Source organism: Hordeum vulgare, chromosome 5H (genome assembly GCF_904849725.1).
Source record: "Hordeum vulgare subsp. vulgare chromosome 5H, MorexV3_pseudomolecules_assembly, whole genome shotgun sequence".
In the NCBI taxonomy this organism is placed as follows: Eukaryota; Viridiplantae; Streptophyta; class Magnoliopsida; order Poales; family Poaceae; genus Hordeum; species Hordeum vulgare.
The window spans coordinates 1,119,374-1,142,551 of record NC_058522.1 but is presented as its reverse complement, the minus strand read 5'-3'; the positions used below and the strand labels follow the sequence as shown (position 1 = coordinate 1,142,551).

Sequence of the window (23,178 nt, the reverse complement as noted above, 5' to 3'; positions counted from 1 at the left end):
AAAGTTATGGCCGTTTTACATTTTTCCCTTTTTTGAAGAAACGGTCAAAATTCATATCTCAAAATTTGTATACCAACTAGGCACTAAAACCTAACTACATCTCAAAGGATTTTATTTTTTGAAGATTTTAGCATTTTTGTTTATTTTCTACAAAACTAAAAAAGACGGTCCAGGGAGGGTAGAGTTTGAAAATTTCAGAATCCCCTTCAGCCAAGAGTCCAATCATACCCGTCGACTACATTTGCTAGCACCGTCCCCGCCAGAATCACAACTAAGGTTAACCAAGCCAGATTTAACCCTTTCTAACTTTATTTGCTATGTTGAGCCAAATGACCCTGAAATTGAAAAGAACTATAATGAACTCTGAAAATGTTGAAACTTGGCATGGTATCATCATTTCATCAACATAGCTTGTGTTAAAAAGTTGAGAGGGTTACGACAAAAACTGGATGCACTTCGTGTACAAACTGGACCATCTCCTTCGAAGTATCACGGTTTCGGACGAAAACCCATCTGCTAGAAAGATATATTATTTTTTACTTATTTCAACTTTAGACATTGTATGCATTTTGTGCATTCAATATAAACCATTCAAAACCACATCCTAAATTTCGACCCTTTATAACTTCATTTGCTATTTTTCATGCATTTAATGATTTTTTGACCTAAATGACCTTGAAATTGAAAAGCCCGACAAATGAACTCTGAAAAGGTTGAAACTTGGCATCGTATCATCATCTCTCCCACATAGCATGTGCTAAAAAGTTGAGAGGGTTACGTCAAAAACTGGATGCACTTCGTGTACAAAATGAACAATCTCTTTCGAAGTATCAGGGTTTCGAACGAAAACTCATCTATTGCAAAGGGATTTCATTTTTTCGAACTTATTTGAACTCCATACTTTTTGTGTGTTTAAAATACACCATTTAAAGCCACATCATAAATTTTCAATATTTTCTGACTTCATTTGGTATTTTTCATGCATTTACTTACTTTTTTGAGCTAATTGACCCTGAAATTGAAAAGCACCACAAGTGAACTCTGAAAAGGTTGAAAGTTAGCATGGTATCATAGTTTCACCCACATGGCATGTGCTAAAAAGTTGAGAGAGTTACGATAAAAACTAGATGCACTTCGTGTACAAACTGGATCATCCTTCGAAGTATCAAGGTTTGAGACGAAAACCCATCTGCTACAAAGGCATTTTATTAAAATGATTTTAATTCCATACTTTTTATGCATTCAATATGCACCATACTATAACATGTTAAAATCTACAGAAAGTACTAACAAAAAATAATAAAGAACAACAATTAAATGGCTAAAACAACTATATAAGCAAAACAATATTGTTTTAATTAAAATCTAAATTTAAATTATTCTAAAAATAACCAAATAAATCTTACTGTGATAACAATCTAACAGATGACTAGGAGAAAAAAGAATTAAATTAAAAACTATTTGTAAACTCAAGTTATTCACAATTTGGGTTTGAAGAAAATTTGAACAAATTCAAATGTAAACCATTCAAATTTAAAAACTAATTGCACAAACAAAAACTAGACAAAATTTTGAATCTAATGCAAAAAGAATCACTCAAAAAAATTAAATATCCTAAAAGATATAAGCAATTTAAAACAGAAACTACAAACAGAAATAAAATTTAAAAACAGGAAAAAATAAAAATACAAAACCCCTTTAGTCCCGGTTCGTGTCTCGAACCGGGACTAAAGGTCTACCCTTTAGTCCCGGTACTAAAGCCTCCAAACCCTTTAGTCCCGGTTCGAGACACGAACCGGGACTAAAGGTCCCTTTTGAACCGGGAATAAAGACCGACCGGCGCCCTTGTCGTTCGAACCGGGACAAATGCTAACATTAGTCCCGGTTCGTAATGGAACCGGGACTAATGTGTAAATTGAGCTGGGACGGAAGCCCTTTTTTCTGCTAGTGCATACTTTTTTTTGGTGTATGGTGAAGTAACTATTGTACTACATTGCTTGGCATGCCCTCGTCTCGCTTCTAGCTCTCCGCTAATGGCCTGGCCCAACATTGTAGCTCCTTAGAGCAGTTTTGGAAAGGTTGCATGGACAGGTTTTGATCGGTTTTAAAACCTTCTCTGCGGTTTATTCTTCTTCCATGTTTCAATGTGATTTCCGTAACGATCTCATCTTTTTCTCAAATTGGTTTCTTTTTCTCTGTATGTCTTTTCTCTTTGTTCTTCATTTTTCAAATACATGTTAATGTTTTTTATACATGTTGAATATTTTCTTAAAACATGTTGAATACTTTTCTAAAATACGTGTTGAACATTTATCAATTCACATTGATGAAAATATGTAACACAAAACTTTTATTTATTAATGTGAAAAGCATTTTTTTAATGTTTAGACATTTTTTAAAACGCCATGAACATTTTTCTCAATGGTACGAAGTAGTATATTAAATTGTGTAAGAATTTTTCAAACATCTCATGAACATATTTTTTAAACCCATGAATATATTTTTTTTAGAAAAGGAGGTTTGCCTCCGGCCTCTGCATCAGGGCGATGCATCCAACCATTTTATTTAATGAAACGAAGCAAACATTCAGCGGTTCCGAACCAGGTCCAAAATAACAGAAAATTACATAAATGGATAATAAAAAGCCACAACCGGCTACAAATATAGGCCTAGATGCCTAATCATCTATCCTATTAGTGGACCGCCATCCAAACCGGTTGTATATATCTCGTGCTACCATCTCTCATCGGATAGACCAGGTAACCAAAGGCTCCCTGATTTTCACAGGTGTGAGTAACGACCATATACGGATCCACGCCGATGCCGTGTGGAGTACCTGCAAGAAATTGACATTTGATAATCTGTTAAAGTTCACATCATTTCTGCAATTCCAAATAGCCCAGATCAATGCACATGCTCCTATACGAATATGTGTGGCAATATACATGTTTACCCCATTTAGCCACGTCCCAAACAACGTATCAATGCTATCCGGTGGTGTAATGTTGAAAGCTATATGGACTGTTTGCCATAGAATTTTAGCAAGTGGGCAATGAAGAAAAAGGTGTTTGATAGTCTTCTCATGATCAGAGAAGGAACAACGTTTATCCCCGCCCCCCAATTTCTCTTAGCCAAATTATCTCTGGTTAGAATCACCTTCTTATGGACAAACCACATGAAAATTTTGATCCGTAAAGGGACTTTAACTTTCCAGATATTATTGGACTTGGGAATAGTAGATGTATTTATGAAGCTTAAATACATGGACTTCACAGAAAACACTCCATTGGGCGTTAGCTTCCAATGAAACTTGTCCGCCTCCTCCGATAAGCAGACATCCATGAGTCTTGTAACTAAATGCAGCCATGCATCCCATCTATGTCCTATCAATGCTCTCCGGAACTGAATATTCAGAGGATTAGACTGTAATATTATGGCAACGTATGGGTCCTTACGTTGAACAATATTATAGATAGATGGATAGTGTATGGCTAGAGGCAAGTCCCCCATCCATGTATCCTCCCAGAATCTAGTTGACTTCCCATCACCTACAACAAATCTTGATTTTTGAAAGAAGGTTGTTCTCACTGACATCAAGCCTTTCCAAAATGCTGAATCATTGGGATTTAGTAGCACCTGAGCTAGAGTTTTAGTTTGTAGGTACTTATTACGCAAAATTTATACCCACATAACCTCCGTCTCCATAGAAAGTCTGAACAGCCATTTGCTTAGCAGACATCTATTCTTTACCTCTAAATTTTCAATTCCCAACCCTCCCTGATCTTTAGGCCTGCAAATAATATCCCACCTAGTAAGTCGGTATTTTTTCTTAATTTAGTCACTTTGCGAGAAGAACCGAGATCTATAAAAGTCTAATCTTTTTCGTACCCTGACTGGTACAAGAAAGAAGAAGGAAAGAAGGAACACATTGGCATGCTCGTGAGAACCGAGTTAATAAATTGTTAATGAAGCACACGACATTGGAATATATATATATATATATATATATATATATATATATATATATATATATATTATTGTATGTCATTTTCAAATCAAGGAATTGAAAGTGTATGTACTGAAATGAAACACATGACAAACTTCTTAGTAGCACACCACACCACACCACACCAATCAACATGAAACAACACAAAAGGTAGTGAATTGAAACACATAACTAGCTAGGACTCATACGACTTAAACATCACCAGGGGTGTTAGGCATGGCAGCCTCTGGCCGGCTAATGAACCCGAGGTGGGTGAGTAACGCCCACAGAAGTGTTATCAGCTCGCCACCCCGCGCAATGGCCTCGGCATGGGCGGCGACATTGTCCGACGGGGCGGCATAGAGTATCATCTCAGACCAGAATTCTGCGAGGAGCTCCCATGCCACCTCTTCTCCTTCATTTCCCGCCAGCTCCACCAGCTTCTTCCCGAGCTCCGCACCATTCTTGAGCAGGTCGTGTGCCTCTTCAGACCCGGCACTCAGCGCCTGGACCAGCGCTTCAGGACTCAATGACGCCTGCCCGGTGTTGCCGGATGCCGCGAGTGCGCGCTTGGCTTTTTTCTTGATGCCCTTGTACAAGCTTTTGCACCACTCGTTGTTGTCGGGGAGTAGATCTGGGACATAGGCTACCAAGTAGGCACAATAGCGTGACAAGTGTGTGGCGGCAATCTCATTAGCAGAGTCAGCCTGGCGGAGTGGCTCCGATGTTCTCACTTCAAGGATGCTCGTGGCAATGTGGGCCACAAGCATGGTATCAGCTACACCTTTGACGCCATTCGATGTTGAGAGCGGATTGTTGTCGGCCTGCAGTTGTAGCCTTGTACAAAGGGATGCCACGCCATTGCTTCTGTTCTTCCAATTGGGGCTTCTAAGTGGCTTGAGGAGAGCTGCCTTCACTGCTCTTGGTACCTTCTTCCTGTGAAGCAGTGGGATGAGGCGTCCGAGAAGAGGCACTGGGGTTGTGCTTGGGTGGAGTGCCAAGACTGAGCATTGGTTCATTTTGTCCACCCAATGATTTAGCAGCTTGCATTTTCTACGCAGCACAAGGCTAAGCATCTTCTTCTTCCAATGTGATTTCTGCCACAAAGAAGCATGCCTAACATAGGAGCAGATCAGGAATACTTTAGTCCAGTTAGAGCAGATGTAACAAGCAATCTCCCGCACCTCCGAAAGCACAACTAGTGCCGCAAGCAAACCCACTGGGGCAAGATCGAAGAAAATATTTCCATATTGTATCTGGTTCGAAGAACTATAGAAAAAATCTTCATGTTCATTCTGGAACGAAGGATGGAAATTCAGAAAACACTGCATCTGTCCATGATGTGGCCATCCCATAAAAGCATACAGCAAAATCACAACTGTTATGAGCAATAGATATAATAAGCTCAAACCCATGGTTAGAAGTGAAATAGATATGCTCAAAATGGGTAGCCAACTGCTTGAATATGAGGTTGGGAGAGATGAATAATAATAATCATGAAGGAAAGAAAGCTCATGTGCAATCATCCCAAGTGGTCTTTCATCATCAACATCCTGGAGCAACACGTGTGACAATAAGTTATGGGCCTTGATGAAACCAAACTCAGCAATTGTATGCCTTGTAAATCGACATCTTAACAACTTGAACAATGCAAACGAAAAGCATATATCTTTTAGCTGCTTGGTTGAATACCTCGGAAATATATCATCCTCTAACCTCCAAACTTTATCAGTGGTCACTAAATTGTTGTTGTCTATCCCTGTCCCATCAGCTTGGTTAAATAACCATTTGATACTATAACCATGAGGCTCCTTCTGTACCAATGTTGTGTCCTCTCCCGTAACTATGAGTGGAGGAAGGGAATGCTCACTTGTTAGCTTGGCTTTTAGTTGCTCCATGTATCCAACAATGAAATGAGGATTGCGCCCAAATGCTAATGACCTGCTTGCCCCATACCAAGCATAATATTTGAGAAGTAGCTTGGCAATGAGAAGAGAAAACAATGGAAGAACCGGTAATCCATTTGCAAGATCCATATGCTTTATGGACCATTGTCTCGTTGAATAATATCCCCCTCCTAGGTAGTACACGACAATGTACGAGGTCCATATTGCTTGAACAAGCAGTACAGTGCCAGGAAGGGTAATGTTTAGTCCTTTGTTGTCATCACCAGCAACTATTGTAGTGGTGTTGGCGCCAGCAATCTGAACAAGACTAGCCCATACGAACACAGTGTAAATGTGGCTACGTGTACTGCACCACCCTGGTATTATGTGTGCATCGGAGGAAATAGTGACAACACCTAGATTACTATCGACGGTAGAGACAACATAGGAGAGGATGGGCACGAACAAGGTGGTGGCACCAAGGAAGAGGAAGCTGGTAAGTGGATGGTGACGGTAGCGCTGACCATAGGCACCGATCCCAACAATAACTCCTATCACGATGGTGCTGGCCACCAGCAGAGCGTTCACTCTCATCAACTGCCCATCTATGTGCTTAGAGAAGTCAGTGATTGCTTGGTCGGAGCAGTTTCCGACGCCCATAATCTGCTTAACACACATATCAAATTCAAACATCAGTACAAGTTGAAGATGTTGACAAACACGCAAAAAGAATACAACCATTCGTCCAATGATGCTATGCTGCAATGTAAGCATTCAATTGATTCACTGATAGAACAACATTAAGACCAAACTAGCTCATAGATTCTTGTACTAAAGGAAATGATAAGCTTACACAAGGGTGGCAATCGGACTGCTGGAGTACCAGAGTATTGTTTCCTTGAGCGTCGGTTTTCAACCATGCGTGCTACGAGGTCATGGAAATATGTGTGTTATCTATTGCTACTAGCAGTCCATCCTGACATTTGCAAATGCACCATTCTCCTGATATAACTAATATATGCCTTTTTTTTCCTTTTTGTCTTTTTCATTTTTTCCACTTTTCCTTTGTTCCCTTTATTCCTTGGATCTGGATGCTAGACATGTTCTTTATTCCATGGTTCTTTGTAAAAACAAAAGAGCAAAATAGCTTTGGTACGTATCTGTTCGTCTCACTCACACTTTTTCATGTACTCAAGATTACCTTCACCCGGTGGCTTGGACTACATGTTGCTATGCACAGGAGCTCCATAAGAGTCAGCCCTTGTTGAAATACGCTGCACATCTTTCTCATTCGCTTACGCTTATAAATAAATGTGTTGGTCGGTTAATGCAATTTAATCAAAACGGCACGGAGTGACCAGCCCGGATTTTTTTGAGCTGAAAACAGCTGAGCATTTAAGCATGCAATTCAACATGGCTAAGGAGATCGACGCCTAATTTAAGAAGTGAAATTTTTTAGTGTAGCCTCAATTGATATATGAATCCTCCCTGATCTTCCTTTTTCCTCATGCATGTGAAGATAAAATAAAATCAAAATGTACAATAAATAAACTATTTTTCTGCTGTTTCCAGATAAATATGGTTCTAGTTATGATTGTCCAAATGTATTACCTTTTTGAGTTAGACCAAGTTTTGACCCGCAAATAGAAAAAGGAAAAAAGGGTTTGACCAAGTTCTCAGAACAATGCATCAACGTGTACAAGATGAAATGAAGAGATTGTGAACATATGTTTCATGATTGATCTGAATTCGATGTTATAAATGTTGGTACTTGACGCACATCGTCTCTCATTTGTTAGCACATCAATTTCAATTGCAATGATTCCGCGCGTGGGCAAGATGCCTCTCTCGTTTGTGATATATAAGCCTTGATTAAAGTTATTGCAGCGAGCACCTAGCTTTCTCTTTCGTGTACTGCTAATATACTCACACCTAGCTTTATGTCCGGCTGTGTGAGTGTGACTGTCAAGTGAGCTAAATTTGTGATACTCCCTCCATTCCACAATGTAGTGCGCATGCGTTTTGCGAGATCTAAATTTCACCATAAATTTAACCAATGAGGCCGATTGTGATGGAAGCAAAAGTTATATTATTGAATCCGTATATGAATAAAGTTTTTGATGGTACAGTTTTTCCTTCCGTTGCAATCATCCACATTGATTAAATTCATTGTTTAACTTAAAAATTAAAAACCGAGGACGCACTATATTATGGAATGGAGGGAGTAGAAGCTTTAGACAGTAGGAGAATCATGTGTTCCAAACTCCAAAGTGTGAACAATACGGTATTTGGCACTTTGGCCTCCCTTTGATCGATGCTGTCTTCGGTCCCTGACGTACTCCCTTGTGCCCCGCGCTCCCTCCGCGCCCGCCCAGGCCGCCGTCGCGCCCCGCCCGCCCAGGCCGCCGTCGCGCCCCGCCCCCGCGCTCCCTCCGCGCCCCGGCCGTCGCGCCCCCGCGCCCGCCCAGGCCGCCGTCGCGCCCCTCCCGCCCCGTCCGCCATCGCGCCCCGCCCGCCCAGGCCGCCGTCGCGCCCCGCCCCCACGCCCGCCCCGTCCGCCGCGCCAGCCGCCCCGCCCGCCCCGGCCGCTGCCGCGCCCACCGCGCCCGCCCCGGCCACCGCGTTAGCCGCCCCTCCCCTTCCCTCTCCTGCCGCAGAAGGAGCTCGCCGCGGCGGCGCCGCAGCAGCAGCAGCGCGCGAGCGCCAGCAGCCGGCGCGCGCGGTCCTGGCTGTATTCCGATTTTGAGGGTTCTAGTCTTTGCCCCTGTTTTTCAACCCTTAAAAGTGTCAAAAATGTGCAATTCTCAACCCTTAAAACTGGTTTTTGTTTTAAGGGTTTGAGGGTTCTACTAGACATGCTCTAATCGCCCCCGAGTCGCCTACGTGAGACGACGCGAGGGGGGGGAGGGGAATCTTCACCACCCTGGTATTACTACCAAGATTACATATATTTAACCCAAATGATAATGTCCACACGTGTGACATGTTTGTACTTTGCCCACACGCGTCGATCCACGTTGATTCTGTTTTGCACGAATCCTAAAGGAATTTGTTGAAATTTCAGTGCAACGTAGGCATCATCGTGTTTGTGGGCGTTGGAGAGTTCGACCACACGACCCGGCAGCGCGTGGTAGACATCTACGATGTGTGGGCAAACCAGTTTCTGTCCACACAGTCACCACCTAGTCCACGCGTGTGTGGGCGAACTGTGCTTCGCCCACTTGATGCTCGTCTGTTGCTAGATGGCAACTGTAGTTGTGCGTACGTCGCAACTATGATGGGCAACTATGATTCATTGCTAGATGGCAAGTGCAATTGCGCGTACGTGCCAACCGGATAAGCATACGTGACAACTATGATTAACATACATAGCAATTATGGTTGGACCACATGTGACAACTAGTTAAACACATATGACAACTATCTCCGGATAACTAAAGTGTCATCCCGCAGGTCACTATAGTTAACTAAAACAGAGAGAGTTGTCATGTTTTCTCAACTACATTTGCCATCTCGGGTTACTAAAATTTTCATTCCCGAGGGGTAACTAAAGTTTCATCTCGCGGGTAACTAACTTAGCTGCGTCATGTATGTGAGAAGATATGCTCCGTGCCACACGCGGGGATGGGAATGAATAATACTTGTTTGGAGTGTGGTCCGAAGTAGTTGCGCCTACACGCGTTTTTGAACCGAACCGGCTCCTCTTTCGTACATGACATGTTTAACAGCCATGGGCTTTAGAACATAACCAATATAACTCCAAGATAATCTTCCTTGCCCTTGTGAAACAAAGAGAGAATCGACTCAAGGGCGTGTGATGTGACTTGTGATATAGGCCTTCCGACCGCTTTTAACAAGATAATTAAGCTACTGTAATTTAATTTGTGGTAGCTTTAGAAACACCATCTATACTACTAGTAAATATATGTAATCTTGCAACAGACTTTAAATACTAGTAAATATATGTAATCCCGCTAGAGATCCGGTCGGCGGCACAGAGCATGGTGGTGGTCTTCAACATGGCCTTCACCTTCATCATCGCCCAGATCTTCATCATGATGCTCTACCACTTCAAGTTCGGCCCCTTCTACTTCTTTGGCGTCCGCGAGCTCCTCATGACCGCCTTCATCTAGTTCTTCCTGCCGGAGACCAAGGGCATCCCCATCAAGGAGATGGACCGGATCTGCGCCACGCATTGGTACTAGAGATAGTGAAGCGCTTTGTTAAGGGCAATGGCAGACTTGAAATCTCCACTTGACGTCATCCAACGCCGTATGACCAACATCGATGGACTGCCTCAGTCCATCATAGTTTTGATGATTGATCTCCTTTGGCTAGATATATATCCCTAGTGTGGTCGTTAGCTAGAGGATGTTTATCATAGAGTTAGTTATTAATTAGTTTCGGGAAAACCTAGTTAATTATGTGTATTAATGTTGATGCGTAGCAGGAATTGAACGACTCGACAAATTAATCTACTACTGCTGTGATGATCCTGGTAAATAATATACCACGACTTTGGTGTTTAGAGATTGAAGAGCGTCCATTTACGACGTACAAATCCATATATATGTAACCAAATGTTGGGAAGCAGTAAGTTAATTATATGCCCTTAAGCAGCAACACAACACCAATCAAGATCAAATCAAACAATCAGAAATTGTAATGAAGCGAAACACATGACAAAAACAGTTCTTTTAGTAGCACACCACACCACACCACACCAATCAAGATGAATCGAAAGAACAAAAAAGTAGTGAATCGAAACACATGACACGGGCAGTTTTTTAGTAGCACACCACACCAAACCACACAGCACCAATCAAGATGAACGACAGAACAGAAAAGTAGTGAATCGAAACACATGACTAGTAGTACTTGAGTACTAATTAGACATCACCAGGGTGTTCTTAGGCGTGGCGGGCTCTGGCCGGCTGATCATCCAGACGTGGGTGAGCAAGGCCCACAGGAGTGTTATCAGCTCGCCGCCTCGCGCAATGGCATCGGCGTGAGCGTCCGACGGGGCGGCATAGAGGATCATCTCGGACCAGAAGTCCATGAGGACCTCCCATGCCTCCTCTTCTCCTTTATCCTCCAACAGCTCAATCAGCTTCTTGCCGAGCTCTGCGCCATTCTTATGATCAAAGTAGGCGCAGTAGTGTGACAAGTGTGTGGCGGCGATCTTATGATCAAAGTCAGCCTTCCCCGATCTACTCACTTCCAGGATGCTCGTGGCAATGTGAGCCACCAGCATTGTATTAGCAATACCTTTGACGCCATTGGACTGTGAGAAAAGGGTTGTTGTCGGCCTGTAGTTGTAGCCTTGTGCATAGGGATGCCACGCCATTGCTTCGGTTCCTCAGTGGCTTGAGGACGGCAGTCTTCACAACTGTCGGTACCTTCTTCCGGTCAAGCACAGGGATGAGGCGATGAAGAAGAGCCAGTGGAGTTGTTCTTGGGTTGAGGGTCAATACTGAGCACTGGTTCATTTTGTCCACCCAATGATTTAGCAGCTTGCATTTTCTGCGTAGCACAAGGCCTAGTAACTTGTTCTTCCAAGGTGATTGCTGCCAAGAAGAAGCATGCCTAACATAGTGGTGGATGAGGGATACTTTAGTCCAGTTAGAGCAGATGTAAGAAGCAATCTCCCGTAGCTCGGAAAGCACAACTAGTGACGCAAGTAAAAATACGGGTACATCATCCAAGTACCACTTTCCATAATGTTTCCAGGTCAATGTATCACATTCAATGCTACATTCAATCTGTGAATCATTCCATGAAGCTTCCCCCGGCATATGAAGAGTTTCATCCAACATATAGAACAAGCTCCAACCCATGCTTAAGAGAGATATAAATATGCTCAAAATGGGCAGCAACTCCTCGAATATGAGGTTGTGAAAGATGAACAATAATAATCGTGAAGGAAAGAAAGCTCAAGTGTAATCACACCAAATGCTCTTTCATCATCACTATCCTGGAGCAACATGTGTGGAAATAAGTTATAGGCCTTCATGAAACAAGTCTCAACAATTGTATGCCTTGCAAATCGGCATCTTAGCAGCTTGAACAACGCGAATGAAAAGCATAAATCTTTAAACTGTTCCCTTGAAGACATCGGAAACATGTCATCCTGCAACTGCCAAACTTTTTCAATGATCACTAAGCTGTTGTTTTCAATCCTTGCCCCATCAGCTTGGTTGGATAACAATTTGAGACTGTAACCACTGTTGGGGAACGTCGCATGGGAAACAAAAAAATTCCTACGCGCACGAAGATCTATCATGGTGATGTCCATCTACGAGAGGGGATGAGTGATCTACGTACCCTTGTAGATCGTACAGCAGAAGCGTTAGTGAACGCGGTTGATGTAGTGGAACGTCCTCACGTCCCTCGATCCGCCCCGCGAACAATCCCGCGATCAGTCCCACGATCTAGTACCGAACGGACGGCACCTCCGCGTTCAGCACACGTACGGCTCGACGATGATCTCGGCCTTCTTGATCCAGCAAGAGAGACGGAGAGGTAGAAGAGTTCTCCGGCAGCGTGACGGTGCTCCGGAGGTTGGTGATGACCTTGTCTCAGCAGGGCTCCGCCCGAGCTCCGCAGAAACGCGATCTAGAGGAAAAACCGTGGAGGTATGTGGTCGGGCTGCCGTGGAAAAGTCGTCTCAAATCAGCCCTAAAACCTCCGTATATATAGGTGGGAGGGAGGGGAGGAGGCAGCCTCAAAACCTAAAGGTTTGGCCGAAATTGGAGGTGGAGGAGTCCTACTCCAATCCTACTTGGAGTAGGATTCCACCTTCCCACTTGGAAACTCTTTCCACCTTGTGTTTTTTCCTTCTCAAACCTTATGGGCCTTAGTGGGAACTTATTCCAGCCCACTAGGGGCTGGTTTATCTCTTCCCATAGCCCATGAGACCCCTTGGGGCGTGACACCCCTCCCGATGGTCCCCGGCACCCCTCCCGGCACTCCCGGTACACTACCGATGAGCCCGAAACTTTTCCGGTAATGCACGAAAACCTTCCGGTAACCAAATGAGGTCATCCTATATATCAATCTTTGTTTCCGGACCATTCCGGAAACCCTCGTGACGTCTGTGATCTCATCCGGGACTCCGAACAACATTCGGTAACCAACCATATAACTCAAATACGCATAAAACAACGTCGAACCTTAAGTGTGCAGACCCTGCGGGTTCGAGAACTATGTAGACATGACCTGAGAGACTCCTTGGTCAATATCCAATAACGGGACCTGGATGCCCATATTGGATCCTACATATTCTACGAAGATCTTATCGTTTGAACCTCAGTGCCAAGGATTCATATAATCCCGTATGTCATTCCCTTTGTCCTTCGGTATGTTACTTGCCCGAGATTCGATCGTTAGTATCCGCGTACCTATTTCAATCTCGTTTACCGGCAAGTCTTTTTTCTCGTTCCGTAATACAAGATCCCGCAACTTACATTAAGTTACATTGCTTGCAAGGCTTGTGTGTGATGTTGTATTACCGAGTGGGCCCCGAGATACCTCTCCGTCACACGGAGTGACAAATCCCAGTCTCGATCCATACTAACTCAACGAACACCTTCGGAGATACCTGTAGAGCATCTTTATAGTCACCCAATTACGTTGCGACGTTTGATACACACAAAGGATTCCTCCGGTGTCCGTGAGTTATATGATCTCATGGTCATAGGAATAAATACTTGACACGCAGAAAACAGTAGCAACAAAATGACACGATCAACATGCTACGTCTATTAGTTTGGGTCTAGTGCATCACATGATTCTCCTAATGATGTGATCCCGTTATCAAGTGACAACACTTGCCTATGGCCAGGAAACCTTGACCATCTTTGATCAACGAGCTAGTCAACTAGAGGCTTACTAGGGACAGTGTTTTGTCTATGTATCCACACAAGTATTGTGTTTCCAATCAATACAATTATAGCATGGATAATAAACGATTATCATGAACTAAGAAATATAATAATAACTAATTTATTATTGCCTCTAGGGCATATTTCCAACAGTCTCCCACTTGCACTAGAGTCAATAATCTAGTTCACATCACCATGTGATTCCAACGAATCCAACACCCATATAGTTATGGGGTCTGATCACGTCTTGCTCGTGAGAGAGGTTTTAGTCAACGGTTCTGCAACTTTCAGATCCGTGCGTTCTTTACAAATCTTTATGTCATCTTATAGATGCTGCTACTACGTGCTATTCGGAAATGCTCCAAATATCTACTCTACTATATGAATCCGTTTCACTACTCATAGTTATTCGGATTAGTGTCAAAGCTTGCATCGACGTAACCCTTTACGACAAACTCTTTAACCACCTCCATAATCGAGAAAAATTCCTTAGTCCATTTGTTACTAAGGATAAATTTTGACCGCTGCTAGTGATTCAATCATGGATCACTCTTTGTACCTCTCAACAGACTTTGAGTCAAGGCACACATCAGGTGTGGTACACAGCATGGCATACTTTAGATTCTACGGCTAAGGCATAGAAGACGACCTTTGTCTATTCTCTTTATTCTGCCGTGGTCGGGTTTTGAGTCTTACTCAAATTCACACCTTACAACGCAACCAAGAACTCCTTCTTTACTGATCTTTTTTGAACTCCTTCAAAAACTTGTCAAGGCATGCATCTTGTTGAAACTTCTATTAAGCGCTTTCGATCTATCTCCATAGATCTTTGATGCTCAACGTTCAAGTAGCGCAATCTAGGTATTCCTTTGAAAAACTCCTTTCAAACAACCTTGTATGCTTTACAGAAATTCTACATTACTTCTGATCCACAATATGTCAACCACATATACTTATCAGAAATTCTATAGTGCTCCCACTCACTTCTTTGGAAATACAAGTTTCTCATAAACCTTGTACAAACCCAAAATCTTTGATCATCTCATCAAAGTATATATATTCCAACTCCGAGATGCTTGCACCAGTCCATTGAAGGATCGCTGGAGCTTGCATACTTGCTAGTATCTTTAGGATCGACAAAACCTCCTGGTTGTATCACATACAATGTTTGCTCAAGGAAACCGTCGAGCAAACAATGTTTTGACATCCTACGTGCAATATTTCATAAATAATGCATCAACAACTAACATAATTCTAACATACCTTTAGCATCGCTACGAGTGAGAAAGTCTCATCATAGTCAACTGTTTGATCTCGTCGAAAACATCTTTGCGACAAGTCGAGCTTTTCTTAATAGTGACCTATCACCATCATCGTCTGTTTTCCTTTAAAGATCCATCTTTACTCAATAGTCCTATGACCATCAAGTAATTCTTCCAAAGTGTACACTTTGTTTTCATCCATGGATCCTCTCTCGAATTTCATGGCTTCCAGCCATTCGTCGGAATCTGCGCCCACCATTGCTTTCTCCATAACTCGTAGGTTCACTGTTGCTCAACAACATGACCTCCAAGACAGGGTTACCGTACTACTCTGCAGCAGTACGCGACCTTGTCGACCTACAAGGTTTGTAGTAACTTGATTCGAAGCTCAATGATCACCATCATCAGCTTCCACTTCAATTGGTGTAGGCGCCACAGGAACAACTTCCTGCGCCCTGCTACACACTGGTTGAAGTGATGGTTCAGTAACCTCATCAAGTTCTACTACCCTCCCACTCAATTCTTTCGAGAGAAACCTTTCCTCAAGAAAGGATCCGTTTCTAGAAACAAACACTTTGCTTTCGGATCTGAGATAGGAGATGTACCCAACTGTTTTGGATACCCTATGAAGAAGCATTTATCCGCTTTGGGTTCGAGCTTATCAGACTGAAACTTTTTCACATAAGTGTCGAAACCCCAAACTTTCAAGAAACGACAGTTTAGATTTCTCTAAACCTCGGTCTATATTGTGTCATCTCAACGGAAATACGCGGTGCCCTATTTAAAGTGAGTGCGGTTGTCTCTAATGCATAACCCATAAACGATAGTGGTAATTCGATAAGAGACATCATAGTATGCACCATACCAAATAGTGCGTGGCTATGACGTTCAGACACATCATCACACTATGATGTTCCAGGTGGCATGAACTGCGAAACAATTTCCACATTGTCTTAACTGCGTACCAAAACTCGTAACTCAGATATTCATTTCTATGATCATATCGTAGACAGTTTATCCTCTTGTTACGACGAACTTCACTCTGAAACGGATTTGAACTTTTCAATATTTCAGACTTGTGATTCATTAAGTAAATACTCCTGTATCTACTCAAATCGTAAGTGAAGTAAGAACATAATGATATCCACTGCGTGCCTCAGTACCCATTGGACTGCATACATCAAAATGTATCACTTCCAACAAGTTACTATCTTATTTCATCTCAATGAAAACAAGGCCTTTCTCATGTGGTATGGTTTGCATGTCACTAGTGATTCGAAATCAGGTGAGTACAAAGATCCATCAGCATGGAGCCTCTTCATGCAATTTATACTAACATGACTCAAGCGGCAGTGCCACAAGTAAGTGGTACTATCATCATTAACTCGTATCTTTTTGGCACCAATATTATGAACATGTGTAACACTACAATCGAGATTCAATAAACCATTGAAGGTGATTATTCAAGAAAATAGAGTAACCATTATTCTCTTTAAATGAATAATCGTATTGCAATAAACACGATCCAATCATGTTCATGCTTAACGCAAGCACCAAATAACAATTATTTAGGTTTAACACCAATCCCGATGGTAGAGGGAGCGTGCGACGTTTGATCATATCAACCTTGGAAACACTTCCAACACGTATCGTCACCTCACCTTTAGGTAGTCTCCGTTTATGCCGTAGCTTTCATTTCGTGTTACTAATCACTTAGCAACCGAACCGGTATCCAATACCCTCATGCTACTAGGAGTACTAGTAAAGTACACATCAACATCATGTATATCTAATATACTTCTCTTGACTTTTGCCAGCGTTCTTATCTACCAAGTATCTAGAGTTGCTCCGCCTCAGTGACTGTTCCCCTCATTACAGAAGCACTTAGTCTCGGGTTTGGGTTTAATCTTGGGTCTCTTCATTAGTGCAGCAACTGTTTTGCTGTTTCATGAAGTATCCCTTCTATCCCTTGCCTTTCTTGAAACTTAGTGGTTTTACAAACCATCAACTATTGATGCTCCTTCTTGATTTCTACTTTCGTAGTGTCAAACATCACGAATCACTCAAGGATCATTGTATGTATCCTTGATATGTTATAGTTCATCACGAAGCTCTCACAGCTTGGTGGCAGTGACTTTGGAGAACTATCACTATCTCATCTGGCAGATTAACTCCCACTTGATTCAAGCGATTGTCGTACTCAGACAATCTGAGCACACGCTCAACGATTGAGCCTTTCTCCTTTACTTTGTGGACAAAGAATCTTGTCGGAGGTCTCGTACCTCTTAACAAGGGCACAAGCATGAAATCACAATTTCATCTCTTTAGAACATCACTTATGTTCCGTGACGTTTTACAACGTTTTCGGCGCCTTGCTTCTAAGCCATTAAGTATTTGCACTGAACTATCGTGTAGTCATCAGAAACGTGTATGTCGAATGTTCATAGCATCCACAGACGACGCTCGAGGTGCAGCACACCGAGTGGTGTATTAAGGACATAAGCCTTCTGTGCAGCAACGAGGACAATCCTCGGTTTTACAGACTCAGTCTGCAAAGTTTGCTACTATCAACTTTCAACTAAATTTTCTCTAGGAACATATAAAATAGTAGAGCTGTAGCGCAAGCTACATCGTAATTCGCAAAGACCATTAGACTATGTTCATGACAATTAGTTCAATTAATCATATTACTTAAGAACTCCCACTCAAAAAGTACATCTCTCTAGTCATTTGAGTGGTACATGATCCAAATCCACTATCTCAAGTCCGATCATCACGTGAGTCGAGAATAGTTTCAGTGGTAAGCATCTCTATGCTAATCATATCAACTATATGATTCATGCTCGACCTTTCGGTCTCATGTGTTCCGAGGCCATGTCTGCACATGCTAGGCTCGTCAAGCTTAACCCGAGTGTTCCGCGTGCGCAACTGTTTTGCACCCGTTGTATGTGAACGTTGAGTCTATCACACCCGATCATCACGTGGTGTCTCGAAACGACGAACTGTAGCAACGGTGCACAGTCGGGGAGAACACAATTTCGTCTTGAAATTTTAGTGAGAGATCACCTCATAATGCTACCGTCGTTCTAAGCAAAATAAGGTGCATAAAAGGATTAACATCACATGCAATTTATAAGTGACATGATATGGCCATCATCACGTGCTTCTTGATCTCCATCACCAAAGCACCGGCACGATCTTCTTGTCACCGGCGTCACACCATGATCTCCATCATCATGATCTCCATCAACGTGTCGCCATCGGGGTTGTCGTGCTACTCATGCTATTACTACTAAAGCTACGTCCTAGCAAAATAGTAAACGCATCTGCAAGCACAAACGTTAGTTATAAAGACAACCCTATGGCTCCTGCCGGTTGCCGTACCATCGACGTGCAAGTCGATATTATCTATTACAACATGATCATCTCATACATCCAGTATATCACATCACATCGTTGGCCATATCACATCACAAGCATACCCTGCAAAAACAAGTTAGACGTCCTCTAATTTTGTTGTTGCATGTTTTACGTGGTGACCATGGGTATCTAGTAGGATCGCATCTTACTTATGCAAACACCACAACGGAGATATATGAGTTGCTATTTAACCTCATCCAAGGACCTCCTCGGTCAAATCCGATTCAACTAAACTTGGAGAAACCGACACTTGCCAGTCATCTTTGAGCAACGGGGTTACTCGTAGCGATGAAACCAGTCTCTCGTAAGCGTACGAGTAATGTCGGTCCAAGCCGCTTCAATCCAACAATACCGCGGAATCAAGAAAAGACTAAGGAGGGCAGCAAAGCGCACATCACCGCCCACAAAAACTTTTGTGTTCTACTCGAGAAGACATCTACGCATGAACCTAGCTCTGATACCACTGTTGGGGAACGTCGCATGGGAAACAAAAATTTTCCTACGCGCACGAAGACCTATCATGGTGATGTCCATCTATGAGAGGGCATGAGTGATCTACGTACCCTTGTAGATCGTACAGCAGAAGCGTTAGTGAACGCGGTTGATGTAGTGGAACGTCCTCACGTCCCTCGATCCGCCCCGCGAACAATCCCGCGATCAGTCCCACGATCTAGTACCGAACGGACGGCACCTCCGCGTTCAGCACACGTACGGCTCGACGATGATCTCGGCCTTCTTGATCCAGCAAGAGAGACGGAGAGGTAGAAGAGTTCTCCGGCAGCGTGACGGCACTCCGGAGGTTGGTGATGACCTTGTCTCAGCAGGGCTCCGCCCGAGCTCCGCAGAAACGAGATCTAGAGGAAAAACCGTGGAGGTATGTGGTCGGGCTGTCGTGGAAAAGTCGTCTCAAATCAGCCCTAAAACCTCCGTATATATAGGTGGGAGGGAGGGGAGGAGGCAGCCTCAAAACCTAAAGGTTTGGCCGAAATTGGAGGTGAGGAGTCCTACTCCAATCCTACTTGGAGTAGGATTCCACCTTCCCACTTGGAAACTCTTTCCACCTTGTGTTTTTTCCTTCTCAAACCTTATGGGCCTTAGTGGGAACTTATTCCAGCCCACGAGGGGCTGGTTTATCTCTTCCCATAGCCCATGAGACCCCTTGGGGTGTGACACCCCTCCCGATGGTCCCCGGCAACCCTGCCGGCACTCCCGGTACACTACCGATGAGCCCGAAACTTTTCCGGTAATGCACGAAAACCTTCCGGTAACCAAATGAGGTCATCCTATATATCAATCTTCGTTTCCGGACCATTCCGGAAACCCTCGTGACGTCCGTGATCTCATCCGGGACTCCGAACAACATTCGGTAACCAACCATATAACTCAAATACGCATAAAACAACGTCGAACCTTAAGTGTGCAGACCCTGCGGGTTCGAGAACTATGTAGACATGACCTGAGAGACTCCTTGGTCAATATCCAATAGCGGGACCTGGATGCCCATATTGGATCCTACATATTCTACGAAGATCTTATCGTTTGAACCTCAGTGCCAAGGATTCATATAATCCCGTATGTCATTCCCTTTGTCCTTCGGTATGTTACTTGCCCGAGATTCGATCGTTAGTATCCGCGTACCTATTTCAATCTCGTTTACCGGCAAGTCTCTTTACTCGTTCCATAATACAAGATCCCGCAACTTACATTAAGTTACATTGCTTGCAAGGCTTGTGTGTGATGTTGTATTACCGAGTGGGCCCCGAGATACCTCTCCGTCACACGGAGTGACAAATCCCAGTCTCGATCCATACTAACTCAACGAACACCTTCGGAGATACCTGTAGAGCATCTTTCTAGTCACCCAATTACGTTGCGACGTTTGATACACACAAAGCATTCCTCCGGTGTCCGTGAGTTATATGATCTCATGGTCATAGGAATAAATACTTGACACGCAGAAAACAGTAGCAAGAAAATGACACGATCAACATGCTACGTCTATTAGTTTGGCTCTAGTCCATCACATGATTCTCCTAATGATGTGATCCCGTTATCAAGTGACAACACTTGCCTATGGCCAGGAAACCTTGACCATCTTTGATCAACGAGCTAGTCAACTAGAGGCTTACTAGGGACAGTGTTTTGTCTATGTATCCACACAAGTATTGTGTTTCCAATCAATACAATTATAGCATGGATAATAAACGATTATCATGAACTAAGAAATATAATAATAACTAATTTATTATTGCCTCTAGGGCATATTTCCAACAACCACAAGGCACCCTTTTATAATTTATCAATCTTATGTCCTCTCCTGCAACTATGAGTGGAGGAAGGGAATGCTCAGTTGCTGGCCCGACATGCTGCTTTTCATCTTTTAGCTGCTCCATGTATACAACAATGAGATGTGGATTGCGCCCAAATGCTAACGAACTTCTTGCACTGTACCATGCATAATATTTGAGGAGTTTAGCAACGATAAGAGCAAAGGATGGAAGAAGGACCAATACCTCTCCGGGCTCCACATTCTTTAGCGACCATTGTCTCGGTGAATAAAAATCCTTTCCTAGCAAATTAACGGCAAGGTAGGAAGTCCATATTGCTTGAACAAGCAGTACTGTGGCAGGAGGGGTGATGTTGCGACCTTCCTTATCATCACCAGCAACTATTGCAGTGGTGTTGAGGCCAGCAATCTGAATAAGACTAGCCCATACGAAGACAGAGATGATGTGGTCCTGTGTGTGACAACTCCCTGATATGATGTGTGGACCAGAGAAAATGGCGATGACATCTTGATTACCAATGGTAGAGTTAACATACGAGAGGATGGGCAGGAACAAGGTGTTGGCACCAACGAAGAGGAAGCCGGTCAGGGGATGGTGACGGAAGCGCTGACCATAGGCACCGATCCCGACCATAACTCCTATCACGATGGTGCTCGCCACCAGAAGAGCATTCACTCGCACCAATTGCCCATCTATGTGATTAGAGAAGTCACGGATTGCTTCATCAGAGCAGTTTCCGGTGCCCATGATCTGCTTAACACACATGCCAAATCCAACGTCAACACATATTGAATTTGTTGATAAATAATTAAATATGCATGCAAAAAATAATATGTACAGTGCTACGTATGATACTAGTATACTGCAATCATACGTATTTAAATTAATAATCAACCACCAATACGAGAACAATCAGCTCATACTAAATTGCTGTACTAGCAGCTCAAACAAAAAAAAATAGATTGGTTGTTGTGCTAACAAGATTAGATTTAGGAGTAAAGGAAATTACCTCACACAAGGGTAGCAATCGGACTGCTGGAGACGTCAATCCGGACTGCTGGAGTACAAGCATGCGTGCTACTAAGTGGTCATGGAGACATTTGCTGATGCAGCCTTACCATGCCAGACGTAATTAATAAATCATGTCATTTTCCCTCTTTCATGTCTTCCACTACGTACTTTGTTATTAGGCAGGTTCTTTATTCCTTTGTTCTTTGCTGAAAAGGAAAGCTCTTGTACAATATACACTCTTTTGTCTCATATACACATCTAATGTAGTAGCTGATTCAGTGCTGTATAAACGTCGGTGCTCGATCTCTCCGGCTCATATTAATTCTCTAGGAGCAAGAACGAACTTATATTAGACAAGTTTCACCTATGAGCAAGAACGATTGCTTCGAAGCAAGGGGAGTACATGTCTATTTCACGATCGGATTTGAACCACCCACTATACATTTACAGCATGTTTTTTCATTTATGTTGTCCCTCCTAGCTGGTGTAAATCAACTTTGCATTTGAAGTTACATAGTATCTGTGATGTGATGTGAGCATCTTTAAAAGGAATTCCAGATTCCTGACGTACGGCTTGTAGGGCTGGTTAGCGCATGTGTCTCCTCCTTTGCCTACCTAGCCTGGATCAGGTGGCGTCCTGTGCATTGTTAGTGTAAAAATGGAACCCCCTGCTACAGATCATCGGAGACAAGAAAGGAGAGAGGAAGAGACAACACACAAGATTTCCCGGTGCACGAACACCTTGTCGCCCGAACGGCTATTTGTGTATTCCGGCGAGCTCGTACTCACCCCCACTTGTTACAATGTCCAACACTAGGATTTTATACCACGCACACGAAGGACATGCTCTCCGCGCTCCTGCCTGCTCGCGCCCATGACCTAGCACGCTCTGGCGGCGTCCTCCGCGCGCGCCTGCAACGCCCACGACGCACCGAACCCTCCCGATCGCTACGCTCCCCTAGACGTAGTATCTAACAGACACGCACGCACACGGCGCCACCCTACCCTGACGGCCCGCGCACACTGTGCACGCACACACGCACGCCACTGCCGCGGACCCGACGCACCAGACGCACCTGGTGGGCGCCCACACACGCACGAAGCGCGCTAGCTCGCCGCCGCGGCTTATTCCAACGCAACACTCACCCCCTAAGCCGTGGCTTAGAGTAGCGCGGCGTTCTCGACGTCGACGTCTCCCATCAACGCATATTCCTCCGCCGTCGGCCCCTTCCTCCGATGAGAATCCTTCTTGAAATGACCCCGCTCGTCGTAGTGGTAGCAGCGCCCGCGTCGGTTCTACCGGACGCTTGACGCCACGCTCTTGCCGTCGTCGTCGTCGTCCCGCACACTGCCTCGCCGGCGCTCCCGCGCACGCCACCGCTCCGCGGTGAGCATTAGCTGCTCCACGCCATGGTCGGCACCGTCCTGCCCGCGCCGACGCAG

The 23,178-nt window shown here is 43.8% G+C and overlaps 1 protein-coding gene and 1 pseudogene across 1 annotated transcript; both read right to left on the bottom strand.

Moving 5' to 3' along the window:
- Positions 1-4,084: 4,084 nt before the first annotated feature.
- LOC123399090 lies at positions 4,085-6,645 on the bottom strand. The gene has a single exon (XM_045093511.1). It carries the CDS (start codon positions 6,643-6,645, stop codon positions 4,198-4,200), a length of 2,448 nt encoding a protein of 815 aa, XP_044949446.1. The 3' UTR covers positions 4,085-4,197.
- A 4,111-nt stretch (positions 6,646-10,756) lies between these two features.
- LOC123452402 lies at positions 10,757-21,489 on the bottom strand (annotated as a pseudogene).
- Positions 21,490-23,178: the final 1,689 nt, after the last annotated feature.